Consider the following 18,159-nt stretch of genomic DNA (forward strand, 5'->3'; position numbering starts at 1 on the left):
CTAGCAGAGTGAACCGTGGGCCAAGCGGCTTTCGCCGTTTGATCGAACATCAAACGATCACGTTGACCACGGAAAGGGGACAAAAACTTGCGACATCTTTCCTACAATCGAGGTGTACGGTGTTGGCCCGTCGGTAGGTATCGCGCTTGATAAAGGCGCGACCACTTCAATCCCCTCTTCACGGCGGCGGCTGTGACACGGACCTGAAGGTAGTGTTGCTCTTGCGACTGATTGAAGATTTCATTTGGTCTGAGACGGGCCCGAGGCGCGGATAAGATAGCCACGCCAGCGACGACGACGCAACGTACAAAGCACGCTGCGCCTCCACGAACACGCTCTTGCATCTGTGTGTTGGTTATCTGTTGACCGAGAAACGGACCTGAACAACAGCCTCCCCACTCACTAGCCTCAGCATCTCGGGCACATCAACAGCCGGGTCGTCCCGTGCGGCGTAGTTTATTCATTTAAAAGTAGTTGCTGCTGCCGAGCGGCTGTCGTGCGTGCGTCGTTTGGAACCCCTCTAGGCGATCATTACGTGATGGTGCCGCTGGTGTCCACCGTGAGGTGGCTGGTGGCAGTGGGCGGGCTATTGCTTCACGCACAGGTAAGAGACTACGCGGGAATTACTGGCACTTGTAGCGCAACCTGTCCGACGGCGATGCCGTTTAGTTGTGTTTCAGCGTCGACCCGATTGTGATTGTGCATGGAGGGGCCGGCACAGTGGGGAGTGACCGCGTTCCCGGGAAGCTACGCGGCGTCACGCTGGCGGCCCGGGTCGGCTACCAGGTGCTGGCCAGCAACGGCTCGGTGCTGGATGCCGTCGTGGAAGCGGTACGCGTGATGGAGGCCGACAGCTACTTTAACGCGGGCTACGGCTCGGTGCTGAACATTGACGGGAACGTCGAGATGGACGCCAGCATTATGGATGGCTCGAGCCGGGCGACCGGTGCCCTGAGCGGGCTGCAGGACCTGCTGCACCCGATTGGATTGGCGCGCGCCATCATGGAGCACTCGGGGCACAACTTCCTCATCGGCGATGGTCTGCGAGCGTTCGCCATCGAGCGGGGCTTCAGCTTTCTGGAGCCACCGGGTCAGCTGGTGACGCAGTACGCCCGGGACGCGCTGGACCGGTGGAAGGAGTCGGACCGGACCGAACGCCTCGGGGAAGGCGGCACGGTCGGTGCGGTGGCGATGGATCTGTACGGCAACCTGGCCGTCGCTACGTCAACCGGCGGCACGACCGGGAAGCGGGTTGGGCGCGTTGGCGATACCCCGATCGTTGGCTCCGGATCGTTCGCCGATAACCGTATGGGAGGCGTTTCGGCGACCGGGGACGGTGACATCATCATGAAGGTGTGCCTGGCGTACGATGTGCTGCGAACGGCGCAGCTCACCGGGAGCCCCGTGCAGGTCGTGGCCGACGCACTGCTGGACGATATGAGCAGTGCACTCGGGGGCACCGCCGGGCTGGTGGGGCTGGACCCTGCCGGCAACCCGATCGTCGCCCACAACTCCGTCCACATGTCCTGGGCGTACCAGCGCGGCGACACCGTTGCCTACGGGGCCGACAAGGACGACTTCAACGTTGTTCCGGCGAGCGACGAGCAACAGGTCTGGCCACACTTTTAGTGCCACCCCCACGCCGTATGCTAATTGTTGGTTCGACAGTAAAATATGCGCGTAACTGTGGAAGGTCTCCTCGACGTTCAAAGGGAATGAATTCTCTGCTACTAAAGCACCATCACTGCAAGCATCGCAACTATCAGGATTTGGTGTTCAATAGAATGGTGCACAAGCCGTTCACCCAACAAAAATTTCATGTACACAGGATATTTTATAAATACAGAGATTTTGTTTTTTGAAAAGTATAAAGACAGCCATATCAATCAGTAAGCCAATTAGTCAATTTCATACAAATCGGATGACAATGGAAAAAGTTACACGCGTTAATCTTTGCTGAGGATGAAAATTTCACGGTAAGAATGTTGGCAGAAGAGTGTTATACAAGTAAAGACACTATTCAGTAAAGGTTACGTAATGATCTGAAGAAAAGAAAAAGTTGTATTCGTTTTGTTCCACATGAATTAACAGACGAGCAGCAAGACGCTTGTGTAACACGTTCGAAAAACATGAATAAAACCGCCAAAACGGGCAACAAAAGACAACAATCCGCATCGCTAGAGAAATTATTGACCATTGGCCATGAAAGGATCCTATTAGGACGTCATTCTAGCGATTCAAGCCTTAGCCGGTCCTAAATCTAATGGCACGCAAACTCTGTTCATTCGATTTGCAGGAAATTGAATGCATTTGAAAGAAAAAGTACATACCTTGCAAACTATGTGACTAACTAATAGATATGGCTTCATTTACGTTAAAAAAAACTCGTTGTTTATCATATCTCGTTGAACATTGCATTGTGTTATTGTAAGAAGTGGAGCTCTGCATGTAAAATTTATAAAACTTCACACGGAACTTGGCTCATGAGTTGAAGTGAGCAAGATGCATATATTATGCATCTTTGCTGTTAGAAAACCTTGTAATCATTGTTATTATTATTAGCCATTTGGGTGAAACTGCCATTCCTTGTTACACTGAAAAAGTCTAGTAGTGTACATGATATTCTCCTTCATGATATTCTACTCATAGGTTTGTGATTTGTTTTGCCTAAGAGTGACAATGGATTACACTGTTTAATTTTACACTGTTTCTTGATGGGAAAAAAATTCGTTCCACGAGGCACTGGCTTGAAACGTGTTAGACTGAAAACGAAGGACTACGCTCCATCAGAAACAAAAACAAAACTTTAAAGGTGGTTGTAGAAACACTGATGACGTCGGAAGCACTGTACCAAATGAAAACCAGAAAAAAACCATGGAAAATGAACAGCAAAAAACATTTTTTCAAACCCAACATTTTTTGGAATAATTGAAAAATAAAGTATCGTGAATTAGCTGGTATCAAAAGAGCGTGATTCCCGTTTTCTTTCTTAATGGTCGGGACTTTGCAGCCCATTTGTTAGAATCGGTCGCCACAATACTCAAACGCTCGAACAGTAGAAATAAATCGAAGAAGTGTTATATTACACACCTATGGCTTCAGGTTCCTCAATAATTACTTCTTAAGACGAAAAACGACACAGAAACACTCAGATGTTTAACGAAATAATTGTTTAAGCTAAGTATAGCCTGCCTTGGCCGGTCTCGGAAGGAAATCCATTGGAATGGCGAGATACTTTCGCTATTTGGAACCACAGCAATGTGTTCACCGGAGTATGAGAAACCCACCACTTACATTAAAACACTTCTTTTAAGCCGATTGAAATACGCCAAATTATTATTCCGGCCCATTGACTACGAACTTATTTCATCAAACACTTGCTTAAGGTAAATTGTAGTAACGTTGCCCGACCTAGTCACCGTGCGTACACAACACACAGATAACGGTGGGCGTTGGGCTAACAAACCTCTACGTCGTGTCACATAATTCCAATCCGCGAGCAAACGTATCTCGGCCTGTTTCCAACGTTCCATCGGTGACAAACTATTAGAGCGCAGAATGCATTTATTTTGAATAAAATTTGATTATAAACCTAAATTATGCTTCCGTTCCCTGCTTCGGCAGCCAGCCACCGGCGCCACCGGGTTTGGCGCCGAAAAGACTCGTCTCGCGAAGCTCGCCCGCGTACATCGTCGCCGGTCGGCGACAGTTCGCGTGTGCAGCGCACCGGATCCGGATCTTGCACACGAGTGTGACACGAAAATTGCACAACTTCACGGTTGAATGGCAATAATTAGGGGCCTGCCAGTGTGCCTCGGGTTGCGCGAACGGGAAGCCACTTCCCGAAGCCCGCCCGAACGCCGGCCACACTCACTTTCGTTATTGATTCCGATGCAAATTTGGCCGGCAAACCCGCAGACCCACTGATCGCCGACCTTTTTCTGCTTCCCTCCATCTGATTGCCGTGCGCACTTGGCGCCGCGGGTACGGAACACAATTTGAAACCGGTGCCGGGGAAATTTCTTCACCATCGTCTAAGCCGAAATCCGGGCACGGCACGACGCCACGGCGAATTCGCGAATTCCAATCAATTGCACCACCAATCGGGTGGTCTGATTATTCGGCGCAAGAGGGCCGTTCATTAGGCCACTATAATGCGCATTTTGGCGCTTCTTTTGACAAAATAGAAATAATGTGGCTTCCTAGTTAAAGCCGGTGCCCGTTTAGCGCAAGACACCGAACGCCGGCCCAGACAGAGCGTATTAATATTTCAACGGCGCTTCAAGTTTTCACACAGGTCCCTCCGCTGAGGTCCCTGAGTGCCCTCTGGAGGCAGCATATGCATGATAAATGATCAGCAACAGCAGCATAGCCCGGCCCCGGCCAATGCTGTGCGGGGATGAAAAAATCAATAAGAATCTGTTAGGTAAATTGGAAAGTTTTTACGTGGCGGCCATCGCTTCGGATCAAACCGGTACACCCTAATAAAGATTAAAAATGCAGCAAGCGGCACAGAGCAAACGCCCCGAGCACAGTCAATGCTGCCTACGTCACCAAACGCCCAGCACGGATCGTTCCGTCCGACTGGCGGCGGCGGCGGCCAGCTTCCGGTGTTTCTTACCGGGTGCCAAATGCGGAAACAAATGGATTTAGTTTTTATGCTTCTCATGCCTCATGCTTCCTGGGATGGGGGGGGGGTGGGCGTTTTGTCCTTCCTTTCGACCGACCGTTGCTCGACGAGGACAATTTTTCATCGCCCCAAACGGGTGCCCGGTCCGACGGGTCCCGGGAACCCGTCGTAACCAGGAGCTTTTACGACGCTTTTCAGCGGAATTGACGTTGAAAAATAGAACAAATCACGCACATTTCTGATTCAGAGTTCGCCCAGAAGTCGCAATCGGGGTGGACACGCCTCACCCACGCCCCTGGGCACAAGTGGACGCCGCACAGCTGGGATTCCGGGGTTCCAGCTGTCACCCGGATCCGGATCCGGACGGGGACCGAACCGAAGCCGTGCCAGCAAAAAGAAAAGAAATACAAAATAAGAATCCCTCGCTCTCGCTTTCGACGCTTCCTGCAGTGTCTTACACTGTCACACGCCGACTGTCTTCCGGTCGATGTCCGCGATGATTTACGACAATGGCACCGAAAGGGAACAGATTTCCGATCGCAACAGCCCGGATGAGATCAGGCGGAAGCAATCAATTCGTCTTCCCGGGCCACGCCGTCTTCACAATGAAACGCGTACGGCCCGTGACCAAGCGAGCCTGGCGGCCTGGCGGGGGGTGGCAGCATACAATCGGTGGCCATTCAAATCGTGGACGCCTTGGCACACCTTAGCCGGCCGCGACATTGGCCAAACATTTTTCATCCGGAGCCAGCAAAGCCAACATCCGGCCATCGACTGCGGCTGATGCGCGCACTTACTTGGAAACGATTGGCTCCCGACACCATCTTTATGCTGGCGGCCGACTGCATAAACAACATCGTGGCCGTGGCCTGAAGAGGGTAATCATGATCCTATGATGAATTGAAGCACTTGTCTGGCCCGGGCACAGCGTGCAGCATGTGATTGATTGCTCCCGTTTGGGCCATTTTTTGGGGGGCTCGCTCCCCAGCACCCACCGGACGCCTCGTCCGCGCCCAGGATCCTCGGGCGTTGCGGGATCATTGTTTTCATTTATCACTGTCTTGGCCGGAGCCGAGCACATCATCGATTGCAATTACATAATTTATAAGAGTTAGCGTAGTTGCGGGACCAAAGTTTATCCTGTCGTTGGAACCACTTCGTTCCTGACTGGAACCGGAGTCAACTTACAGTAATGCTACAGGAATGTGGCACTTCGACACCGGCCAACATCTCGTGCGTTTCACTTTCGCAATAATTCTTTACAACTTTTCACCACTCGGTTCACCAGTCGATTTTGGGCAGCCACGGTTTACTCTCCAGCACCAGCACCCCACCCGCAATGTTCCGTTCTTAGCGTAGTTTATGTGTCCGCTCCGAACCTGACTCTTTGATGCCTTAGTTTCTTCGGGCCTTGCCTTCTTGCGATGACCTCGAGTTTGCTTGGCCAATTCTTGATCCTGTATTCTTTCCGCGTGTTATCACTGATTAGTCCGCATACCTATTCGCTCGATCACGCAGGGTCGTTTGAGTTTGCATTAAACTTGGCCAACCAATAAGTCCTGTCAAGTTGCACTGAAGCGTGAGAGGCAAAACGTAATCCGCACAAACGCGCAGCGCACGTACCATGGCCCTCGAGAGTCCTAGAGAGGACCTCATTTGCCCCGGGGGGAGTAATTATCTGCCGTGCAAATCCGGTGGCCAGCCACTGTTTACGGTATTGTTCCCGCTGCTATTGGTTTCATCCGACGAATTATGAAAACCATAAACCAAGCACTTAAGGTTTGTTGCGCTGAAAACTGACGTCTGGCGTATTAGCATCTTATCATCGCCACCGCCAACGTACGCTCCAGTGCTCCACTCCGGTAGTCATTTGCCAGCCTCTCTCTCGCTCTCTCTCTCTCTCGCTCAAGGACAACGAACGTACGGTTGGGCTTCTTAATTGAATAACTCATCCCAGCGTCCCGGTTCTGCGGCTCCCGAGGAGCACCGTATGCGAGTGCCGCCCGCATATTCCACATTTATGAAGATACGAAGGAGCGAAGGTATTTCCGCTGCCGACAGAAACCCCGAGGTCGAGGTCCTGCGGTCGATGCGGTACGGTTTTAGTATCTCGTACTCGAGACCACTGGCCCGAGTAATGAAACCACGGCATAATATAGCACTGCCAGACCGCACGGCTGTTCTGTTTTACTTCGCACTGTTGTTTAGGTGAACAATAGCAAACTCTTTATTGCTGGTCCCCCGAGGCACGAGTCGTAATTCGAAATTCACTTTGAACTTGCAAATGGCGATCGTCACGAGTCGCTACTAGTGCTGCAATAAGTTTGCTCATTCGAGCGGAGTAATCAGTCTTCAGGAACCAACAGGAAGGAAGAATGTTTTAATGAACACACATATTTTGCTTTGTTACAGTGCTCCAAGCGGATCCTGCATTGTTTCTCGATTTTTTTTCTATGTGTGTTTTCGTTCTCGTTTCATGCAAACGCCACTCCGTGCGACGGCAGCGATCACGTACCGTGCCGAGGATGTGTTGTGCGTAACCGTTGGGACGTAAAAGCTCCTTTTACGGCACTCGTTAATTATCGCAAACCCCAAAAAGGGACGCCCGGACGAGGGACGCTTATTTTCTAAATTAGCAGCAAATGATCGGAAAACAGAGCCGAACCCCGGATGCAATCTCCGAAACCGAAAGGTTCGATTTTGCGCCGTAATTGAAAAACGTTTTTATTACGTCCTGCGGCCTGCGGATTTTAGAGGCGCGCGTTAATGGACTTGGGCCTCGAGAGTGTCCCACGCTATAAAAGCATTCTTCACTTCACTAACCAATCGGTTGAGTGTTAACGTTCGTCTCGTTTCCCGGAAGGCAAACGTGATGTGAAGATTATATGGGTTTAGTGCATTCCCACCAAACACGTGACAAAAGCCTAGAAAGCTACAGATAAAACGAGGCTTTCGCCTAATACTACCTAATGCAAAGAGAGGAGCCTTTCAACATGTTCGATTTGAGAACGTTTCAATGTAGTCGCAAACCGTTTTATGTTTCAATTGCCTGGCCTTAGAAAAAGCGAGCAGCCTTTAGCGGGTTTAGGTTTTGTTATTTAAACACTAAATAATTGAAAACTATAAATAACAATGCACGTATGCAGAACATTTTATCAATATCAAGAATGAGCGGAAGTTGGAATTTTGGCACACCTATAAAACCGTATGAATAGCCCACAGACAGTTCCAATAGCAAACCACAAGCATGTATGTTGCGAGAGTGTGTGCTTCCACACATATTTAGCGGTCGATTTCCTACAGTCTATTATTGTTGTTTTTCGATCTCGGCCGCTTCATCAAAAGCGGATCTTTATTAGCAGCTAAGCTATGTTTTATAACAAACATAAAGCGATTTTGATGTTTGTGTATTCGCATCGCATCAATCGTTTCGTGGTTTTCGCCAATTTCAATTAAAATGGACACTGAGTTTTTTCACTCATTGATGCTTTCATACGAAGCGGTAACCGGTTCGTTTCGTTCGTTCGTTTACTGTCCCCTTATGTGCATTATCAGTGAGTTTGGGAAATATATATGATTGTTCGTTTCAAAAATTGGTACAATGCCCTCGAATGCAACGCAGAAATATTTCTAACTCAAAGTAAACGTGCAAGCATTTACCATAAATTATTTGAGGTACCCCTTAAGTTCTTCTATTGGCACATCAACTAGACAACTCTTGTAGCACACAGTGAAATAAAAATTCACGCGTTTTGGTAACCACTGGTTGGTTCCACTGAACGACAAAAACCAGAAAATAAGGCAACAGAAACGTCGTCACCGCAAGTTCCGTTCATCTGGCCAAACTTATGAGCCCTGAAGTAAGCAACGATTAATGGGCCCGGTTGTGTGTCTCTAGATCTAATTTTGCTTCCCAAAGTCACCATTCCGCAGGCTACGGCCACACACCCGGCGCTGGACCGTTTGCCGTTTTTATGTCATCATTTGTTGCCACGCCACGCAAATATATTACCTTACACGCTCATAAAATCAGTGAAATGGTGTGACTGAACATTTGTTTCGCATGCCTAGAATACTGTGAACTTTGAAGATTTCTAAAATATACCACCGGGTGGCCCCCCAAATATGCAGCACATTTGCTCTTTATGGTATTTGCCAGCTGTGGCAGGGCCCTTATGCTTACAGTGTGGTGGTCCCTTCGCTCGGTGCGGTCTGCCTTCGCTAGGCGTGTAGTGAAGGCGTCGCTTTGCGTCGGGATGTAAGGAACATAAAATTCTACGCTATCTTTGATACGTCAGCATTATTCTTCGCTTAGACCTCTGCCAACACCGTAAGAAACTCACCGTGGGGCCATGGAAGGGCGAAAATAAATCTGCAAAACTTAAAGCTCGATAAGAAAACTCTTTCCCACTTTCTTGCGTGTGTTTTGCCCCGAATCTAACCCTCTTCGGTGGTTTATTAAGCAGCTCAGAGAGCGAAATCGAACCAATCAAACAGTTTTCGATACAGTACCACAAAGCTAGGCTCTATTACATTTGCTCCTGGGCAGTTGCCTTCGCCAGAGTCAACTATGCTCTTTATCGATTGCAAATCTACTTCCCACAACACCACCGGAGAGCAGAGCAAACTCATAAAAACTCAGCATGACAGTATAATTCTTCTGAGTGGTCCCACACCATAAACAATTGAGCAGCACCGATCCCGAAGGACCTTCCTCTCACATTAGTTCGCTTCCGGTTGTCCTTTTTGCTGTGCAAAACCGGGTTGTACCCTTTGCCGGGTGCCCCTTGCTGTGGTGCCGTTCGGTAGCACAGCAGTGAGCGAGAAAGGTCCCCAAGCAGGAGCCCAGTAAAACTTGCTGAAAAATGAACGCGCTGATTACTGAGGGCTGGCACAATTTATGAATGCACTGGAGGGTGGATCCTTCGCCTACGGTCTGGAATTTATTTGTTTACCGTTTGACTTCCACTCGAGAGCAGGAATTGATGAAGTTTGTCTTGGAGTCTGCTGTGTTCTCCGGAAAAATCCTTTTCACCATCGAAGGACATCGAGCACCCGAGACTACGTCGGCCATCGGGATACGAACCGTTCAAATATTTGCACCCATTCACAAGCGAGCGTCAAAAGATGTGCTCGTGAATTGATTAAAGAACATACACCTCCTGATATCGGCAAACCCAATCGGCAAACCGTTCGATAGTGGAGCAGCTTAAGTTGAGTATTTAACTGCTAATCGTTTTGCCGAAATGTTTTAATCCAGTTAGTGCTACAGCGCCCAACTGGGGGACAAACTTTACTCTTTACAACGGTGTTAATAGCAGCCGTGCAGCAGTCAGCTCACGCACAATCGACTAACAACAGGTACGCCATTGGCCAACGGAACGCTCCCCGCGTGCTCCGGCATTCGGCAAATCAACGTCCGACGGCGAAAGCATTATATTTATGCGTTACCGTTATGCGAACTGCGTCCCACTCAATAGCCCGACCGGACTCGTAAAACCCAACGTGACCCATCGTCCCGATGATGTAGGCGATAAACCGCAGCACCGGGGCGGTATGTCCGGCTTTATCGCATTCCGGCTTCACGCAAGCTATCGATTCACTAATTCACCATTGCAATCACGTAGCGCGTTTGTGCGCAAATTTATGCCGATTATGTTTTTATGAAACGGTTATTATTGGATTGTCTAGTTTATTTGTTAACATGGTTTAAACACGTAGAAATGTGTCCTGTTAGGCTGGCCAATCAGCTGGAGCTGGTCGGATCAGACCGTGGTTTGGATTTGGAGAGGCCCACCAAGGCGATTGGGCAGATAAAAAGAAACACCCCCCGTACAAATTGATTTAAGTACTCCGCCGTAGAGCCCATTATTCGAAGTGGAAAACGAATTGGACCCTACATCAATTGTTCAAAAAGGTTTTACGTTTTGGCATTCTTTGTGTACAGCGCTGCGTTGCATAACGAATGAACCGCGATCGTTTTAATGTGTAATTATGTCCGTTGAAATATTTATGAGAGATTCATAGTTTGCTGTTGGCATTCCGGGGCCGGTGTATTTATCCACCAAAACCCATCTTTTTCATTCGACTCGCACAAAGCCTCTTACATTGAGGCGTTTTCAAAGTTGTGTAATAAAAAACCAGGTATTCCATAAATCACCGTTAGGAAGCGAACGGCAACGGGATGTGAGATATGGGAGAGTTTCCGGGGTCGTTCAGCGTTAGTTTTATATTTCTCGTGGAACAATGCATTCATCCCTTTTCGGTGTTCCATTAAAAGCCCATCCATCCACCAGTGCCCACACAACAATTGGTTTCTCAAATGTATTAAAAAGTGATGCGTTTCACCCTCGTTCGACAGCATAGTTTTGATAAATGCGTCGATTTTCAATTTGAAGCACGGAAATCAATTTTTCAGGTGACGCCCGTTCACGACGCGCCACAGAAGAGAAGTGCCACACGCGACCACAAACAATAGTGAGCTTTTTGTGCGTTCCCTCGTTGCCAGTTCCGGGCGGAAGCAGAAGCAACAAAAAAACACACCCACACACGCAGCATGTGACTGATAGTTTATGTTTTGCAGATGTGACTCATAAATATTCATCGGAGAAATGTATATTTCACAAAATTACAAAACCTGTCCCCAGCTGCCACCATGAACGGTACCGAGCGTTCGGCCATTTATTTCCCACCGCTGCCCCACAAGCGCCCTAATGGCGTCTGGTTGAAGGAGTGGCACAACAACAAAAAATGGCAAAATGAACTGAACAGACGCACGCACCGACGGCAGGTTACCTTCCCTTTCGAGACCATTTGCCGATCATTGTTCCACAAATTGCTCATTTATTCGTCGGTGCAATTTCACAAATCAAACGCCACGGTCCCCGGGAAGATGTCCTTCCGGGTTCGTTCGATTTACTGTTGATGACTGTTTTTTCCACCACAACCGCGCGGCCACGGACATGGAATTTTCGGACCAAACCGGGCGCCCCCCTGGCTGTTGGATGTTTCGCACTATTGTGTGTATCGATAAAAATGCCACTTACCGTTTTCAACGTCTGCCACTCGGCGCCAATCAGCATTTCAGCAAGCGCACCCGATGATTAATGATGGGGCCGGGACCGGGTGTTGCGGAGGAGCTCGCCACCACCGGCCTGCCGGCTGCGAATTCGGAAACGAGCCTCGTGTGCCGTTGATTAATTGGCACCCAGAGATTAACGGTTCGGCCGCTTGCTTCGATTGCGTTTTGTGTTTTTCCGGTTTTCCCATTCCCAGGTGATCGCCTTCCGGCCGGTTGCTCCAGGCTGCGATGGGTTGCCCAATTGAATTTCCCTGATTTGGAAACGCCACCTTTGGGAAACCCTTTTCAGGAGCTGTTATGACTGGCAACCGTCGGCTGTTGGTAAATAATGTGACAGCCACAACACGAAATTGGCGCTTCGTGTCAAGGGAAATTCACGGGCGTGCGGTTGCCCTAGCGACGGGTGCGGAGTTTGTCTGACTCTTACAGACGAGACTCGAGACAGCTAAAACTCGTACACTTTCAGCTGAATTTGATGCGACAACATACCGTTTACCGTATGTTTAATTAACGAATGAATAGGTTGATACTTGACAAATTATCAACAGAGCTCTGAGGTAACTGTCGATCGTTCGAAAACTTAAGTAGTTTAAGGCTTTGGGTTACACTGACTGAACACTGCCATCCATTCAACGAGCCTACTGCGATCTCCTGTTTACATTATACAGTAGCAATTTAAATGAAAAATACCTAAATTTTCTTTTTATACTTCCTTGAGCATCTATAAAACTTGGTAAAAAGTTGTCGCTGTTTCCAGCATCCCCTTTTTTGACTTTCAATACATCTTCTTAATAATTAGGACCAAAGTAAATGCATACTTCTTTGACATTAAGGAACCGCTTCGGACCAATAGTAACATCCCTCAAAAGCGATCCCGGCCAACGTAACTTTCTTTGCGAAGCATCCCTCTCGATGTACAGGCTGGCACTGGTTATTTTAAATGTCTTAGATTTACGTTTGCCTCATTCGGAAGTGCCCCCCATTAAAACCCGGTCACGTAAAAGCGATTGTGGTCGAATGAAAAGGGCTTTCCGCTGTTTTCCTGTACCCTGTAATGAAAAATTAATCCTCAACTTCACAAACCGACCGACGCCGACCACGGCACTCCTTCGATTAACGTTTGACGGCACCGGGGACACTGGGCTGGGCGCAATAAAAATAATTCTCACGGATTTATTTCCGAACCGACTGAGCCGACTGGCTTTTTTTATCGCTCCCCAAGGCACCCTTAGAGCAGCCGGCCGCAAATGGGTGGGCCGTGGGCTGAGCATAACTCCTGCGCCTAAGAAGACGAGCGGCTGGTGGTGAATTCAAGGCCAACTTCTTATCGCCCACCGTTAGTGCCCTCGGTGTAGTTTCTTAAGCGCAGCACCGCAGGACCTCCGGCAGCATCTTTCTTCCGAACTAATTAATGTCTGTCTGGCTTCTGGAGTATTATTGAACTGTGCCAGTCCATAACGCCGGTTACAGGTGCCGTGAACGGAATACAGGTGATAGAAGCCGGGTAGTCGGTAGCAACAAGCGTTCGAACTGCCTGAAACTACCGTCTCAGCTTTCTGACTACTCTGGCCAGTTAATCCTTTGGGAGGAAAAGGAGCAACGGCGTGCAATTACCGCACTGCGCTTAAAAAAGGAAGTTCGAAGTAATAAGACAAATTGGAATAGCTTCAATCATCGATTTGCATGTCGTGTGCTACGCTGCCCTACGGAAATCCGCTATACAGCGTTATAATTCCCACATTATTTCAAACAAGTTTTTGAAACCGAAACTCTGAGAAACTTAATCATTCAATCGATGATTTTACTCTGCTTTTGAAAATAAGCACATTAAAGTGTTTGTGACACTTTTGAAAAAGGCATTGGAAGAATTTCGTTTCTCCGCAGTATTATTACTAGTGGTTTGGTTTTGTTTTCTTACTCTTACATTCCGGTTTTCGGCCACACCACGCTTCGGTCGCAAATTCTGGTCCCGCTCGTGTTCATTTTTGCATTACTCCGTACGTACGTTCAGGAGCTAGTGCTTTTTTATCGCGCAAAGTAAAGTTGGAAAGTTCAGAAAGAAAATCACAGCAAATATTCCTCCAACAGACACTGACAACCGTGTGCGGCTACCGTAGCTAACTTCTTATCCGGCGGTTCCAACATGTGTTACAGGCTGTAATAAGTTTAGCTGAAGCGATTTTCCATTTTCTTCACTTCCTGATCCTGTGGCCGCTGCTGGTGCTGCTGCTTTTGCTGTTCCGACGACGAACCTCAAAAGCATTCCGCCCTCGTTTTCCCCGGACGTGGAATGTGTGCTTCGCTAATCGGTACAGTTCTTTGGCGCCGGGCGCCTCGTGAGGATGCCAAAATAGTAAAAATCGCACAACACGTGACACTGGGGTGCGAACTCGGGGTGAAGACAAGGCCCGGCACAGCGAGCGGCCCACATTCGTTTCCTTCGGATTTCTTCCTTATCGCCAAACATTTTTTTTTGCGCCACATAAAGTATTTCTCGAACGACGGCATCCACGGGCAACAATTTTCCGGGCCACTCCGGTATAGTATCGAACAGATTGTATCACCGGGTTCCGAACACAGGCATGTGCTTTGAGGCACCGGGATGGCATTTTTATGTTGTCTGTGACCTGCGAAAAATCTTTTGATGAGTAAAAAATAGGCAACTAAAGGTAAGTGAGCCATTATATCGGCGCAGAAATAATGCAAGCGCAGAAAAGTTTAAAGGCAAATAAGTTCTCCTTTCAGGGACAACGATGTTTGCCTGTCCTCTTCCGGTTTTGTTCTACGGAAACTCGGTTACGCAATTGTTCCTTCTCAATTTATGAATATATTGTTGAAAGAAATGTGCGTGCTTTATACGAACGTAAGCCTGTTTCTAGTTTCATTAATAGTTTAGAAAACCCAAAAATCGGAACAGTACATCGCCGTCATGTAAAACAAAAATAAACGAGGCTTGGAGGATTTCTGGCATGTGTTTTTTTCGCTCACAGCATAAAACCACTCCTCCATCGGGAGTACCCAAAGGGCCTGGGGCCATTACAACTCGTCCTTCAACTCGGCCTAAGGGAAGGAGATAGTTTTGCCTTTTATAGCTTTGGACAAATTTTCCCGCGCAGCCGATCCCTCACGAAAAAGACACTATCCTTGGAACTGTTGCTCAAAAGCCCGCGGTCACCCGGGACACTTTGATGATAAGAACTTGTGTACGCGCGCCAGCGTGCATAGCAGTCTTTCAGCAGTTCTAAAGAAAGTCCACTTTTTTACAGCAACGACTGCGGGAGTGCGGTTCCATTCAAACTCCTGGCTGCCGACCAAAGTTTCACCCAGCCAACCGCGGCTGGAGTTTATTCATGCTTTTCTCTCCGTCTGCGTTCGTCTTCAGCGGCACACGAAATAGCGTGGAATAAATGATGCATTATTCATTCCGCGGGGAAAAACGGGAATTAATCGTAAAACAAAGTTCGGCCATAAAACCGGAACCACCACGCGAAAACAACAACAAAATGTCAAACTTTGTCTACCGCCCCTAGACGAGCGATAAATTGGCGGTGGCGCACACAGTTGAAAACTGGGCACTTTTTAAAACCGTTTGAAGCGTTTAACGGTTGATCGCAGTTTTGGCTTTGTTGCGTTTTGCGTTTTGTTTCTACAAGGTTCACAGAAGCAAACCGGATCATAAAATATGCTCAACCGCCAAACCCTCCATCTGAGCTTGTAAACGAGCCACCAACATTTGTTTCACCCAAAGCTACAAAGTGACTTGGAGCAGAAGTTCAAAGGTGTTTTCTATGACCGACTACTGTTCATCCGACTGTTAATCAGCTTACTAATAGGAAGCTGATGCTAACTTGAGTCGGTAAAACCTGTTATTGGGCACCATTGTTTTAGTTTCATTTATTCGAAACGAGCTCGTGGGAGCGGCTCAGCCAATTACGTGCGCCAGCATTCGCCGCTAGCGGCCGGCACTAGGCAGCTACTAAAATTAAACCAGCCAGCCAGCCAGCCAGCAATCTTCACAAGCCAGCACCCGTCAACCATCCGTACATCTTTTGCATCTCATTCAACAGCACTCCTTCGTCAAGCTTTGCGTGAAGCGTTCCTTTGCCACTTAATCGAAACCATCCCAGTCCGGGCCGGCTTTTTGAAGCTGGAAGGAAGCGGGACGCCCGGTTGGCACCGACGGTTGGATCCGGTGCTCGGTTTGACGCCTCCGAATTCGGTGTACCACCGGTCTGGTGCGGCATCAACATCTGTTGATTCGTCGGCTTCCACGACACGGTTGAAGTTTTCCTGCGTTTTCGCTCGGCGGCTTCTTAAGCATCCTGAAATGGCACGCGGCGACTGGGGAGAAGGTTCATCAAAAACGATCTGGCCGAAACGATACGCATCGAAACGGGTTATAAATTAATTACTGTAAAATTTGCTATTACCATAATGAATCATTGATTAAATTAGTCAGAAGCAGACGCCGTTGGACCGGTCGCGAACTTCGAGGCAAGTGCGCGTCGACAGGACGTACTATCGCCCTCCACAACACCTTGGATCGCCGATAGGTTGTAGACCAACAAGTGAATGTTTAAATTCCAGCAAATTAGGATTGTCTATAAAAATCATGAATACACAATTCAGAGAGGCTATTTTCCAAACTAAAAGATTTTTCCTTTATCAACGATTTCTTGATGCCCCGAAGGCACTAGAATGAGCGTATGTTGTGAGTTTTTCACCCCGAGGATAGATGTAGATCTCCTCAACATCCCATATCCCCGACATTTATTTGTGGATTAGCTTTCCACGACTTCCATTCACCATTTTTACGGTATCACTTCCTCAAAAGCTATCCCGTTAAGTGAATGTGTAACAGGACCAGCTTAATACTGACAATTCTTATATCACACAAAGCGTTTATATAAATTATTTAAGACATTTTTCCTCGGAGCTTTGTTTCAGCCTAATTGAAGTACACTTTGATAACCGTGTTGGTTTATCTTTGCTTCCCTAAATTGTTTCCTCGATATCGTAAAAAATTACTAGACCAATATTAAGTGAATAGCAAACTGACAGCATCCATCCAATTGATTCTCACCTATCACATCGTTCCGGACCTTCAGCCGTGACCGCTCGAATGGAGGTACTTTAGTTTCCTGCCAGGTTCAACAACAACGGCGGCGGCCGTAGGCCAACAAGCAACAGAAACCAATCTCCACCTGCACGATGGACGGTAGTAATAATGATTTTCCGGAACATTACCGAAGATCGTTTGTTGGCCGATTGGACGCAACTAAAACGTTGCCCCAGGGCAAGCATCCGTCGAGCCAAGAGCTTCCGGTCAACCGACCGGAAAACGAAAGAAATCGAAAACAAAAGTAGAAAAAAGCGACTGACACACAATGCGTTTCGCTTCGGAAAGGCTATAGCGTTGGGTGCCACTTTAGGCGCAGCATCTCGGGTGTTCCGACATCGGACTTCTGCGAGCCACATAAAACGTTTATTCACTGTTGTAAACAAACCTCTGGGTCAAATTGTTTGACGTTCTGGTCGTTACACTGTGCATGTTATAACTTTCTGTAATATTTATCAACACAACGTTAACAGCAATGCTTAAATACTATATTTGGTGCTCACGGTATTTAATTTGAAAATTCTAATCAACTAAAATTACCCCACAACGCTGCAGCATCCGTCAATCGAATCATCTAGAGCCGTTCCTCAGTTCTCCACAAATGCGCTGCATTTGGCTGATAAGAAGATTATCCAGTCGCTGGTTTTATTATTACTTTTTGTATAAGGCAATCATGTACCACAACAAAACCATAACGGAAAAAAGTAAAAGCTTGGCCGTAAAAGCGAACCTAATCTCGGCAACAGTTTTTCCCTCGTCACCATAACTGTAGATGAGTTGCAATATTATAAGCACTGGTTCGGTGTCGCTGTTTGAGCTACGAACTGGTTGCGCTATAAACTTTCTTTCTTTTTTCCGAACAGATAAAACTTTTTCGCAGTTTCTACGGAAAAATAGGGAAACAACGAACTGCCAAGGACGGCCTGAGGTAGATGGTAGTTTCGTTTATCATCGCACGATGTTGTGACAGCCTGTCTGAAATTGCAATTCTGAAGCAACCGATGAAAGTATTCCCACATTCTGCTTTCTTGCGCAAGTTTTCAATCCGGGAAATAGTTCCCGTGACACGTGTCTCCTCTATGCTTAGTGGAAATAAAATAAGTGTATTATCGAACCACTCCAACATCCCCGATCTTTTGAGCACAAATGGTTTCCGACACGGTTTACTATAAATTGTTCGACAAATAAAATAAAAAGTACATCCATTGGTTATAAGACAATTTACATTTATAGTGTAAAATTTTTCGTTCAGAGATGAAAATGTCTATATTTTATCATGTTTGTTTATCTTTACCATCGAACAATGACGATCAACTAAGAGTAGCAATT

At 47.6% G+C, this 18,159-nt stretch overlaps 1 protein-coding gene across 1 annotated transcript; it reads left to right on the top strand.

Annotated features, from left to right (window-relative positions):
• The first annotated feature begins 320 nt into the window (after positions 1–320).
• LOC131209420 (probable isoaspartyl peptidase/L-asparaginase GA20639) lies at positions 321–2,136 on the top strand. Its single transcript, XM_058202488.1, has 2 exons — positions 321–604; positions 670–2,136. Exons 1-2 carry the CDS (start codon positions 539–541, stop codon positions 1,627–1,629), a joined length of 1,026 nt encoding a protein of 341 aa, XP_058058471.1. The 5' UTR covers positions 321–538; the 3' UTR covers positions 1,630–2,136.
• The last annotated feature ends 16,023 nt before the right edge of the window (positions 2,137–18,159 follow it).

Source organism: Anopheles bellator, chromosome 2 (genome assembly GCF_943735745.2).
Source record: "Anopheles bellator chromosome 2, idAnoBellAS_SP24_06.2, whole genome shotgun sequence".
In the NCBI taxonomy this organism is placed as follows: Eukaryota; Metazoa; Arthropoda; class Insecta; order Diptera; family Culicidae; genus Anopheles; species Anopheles bellator.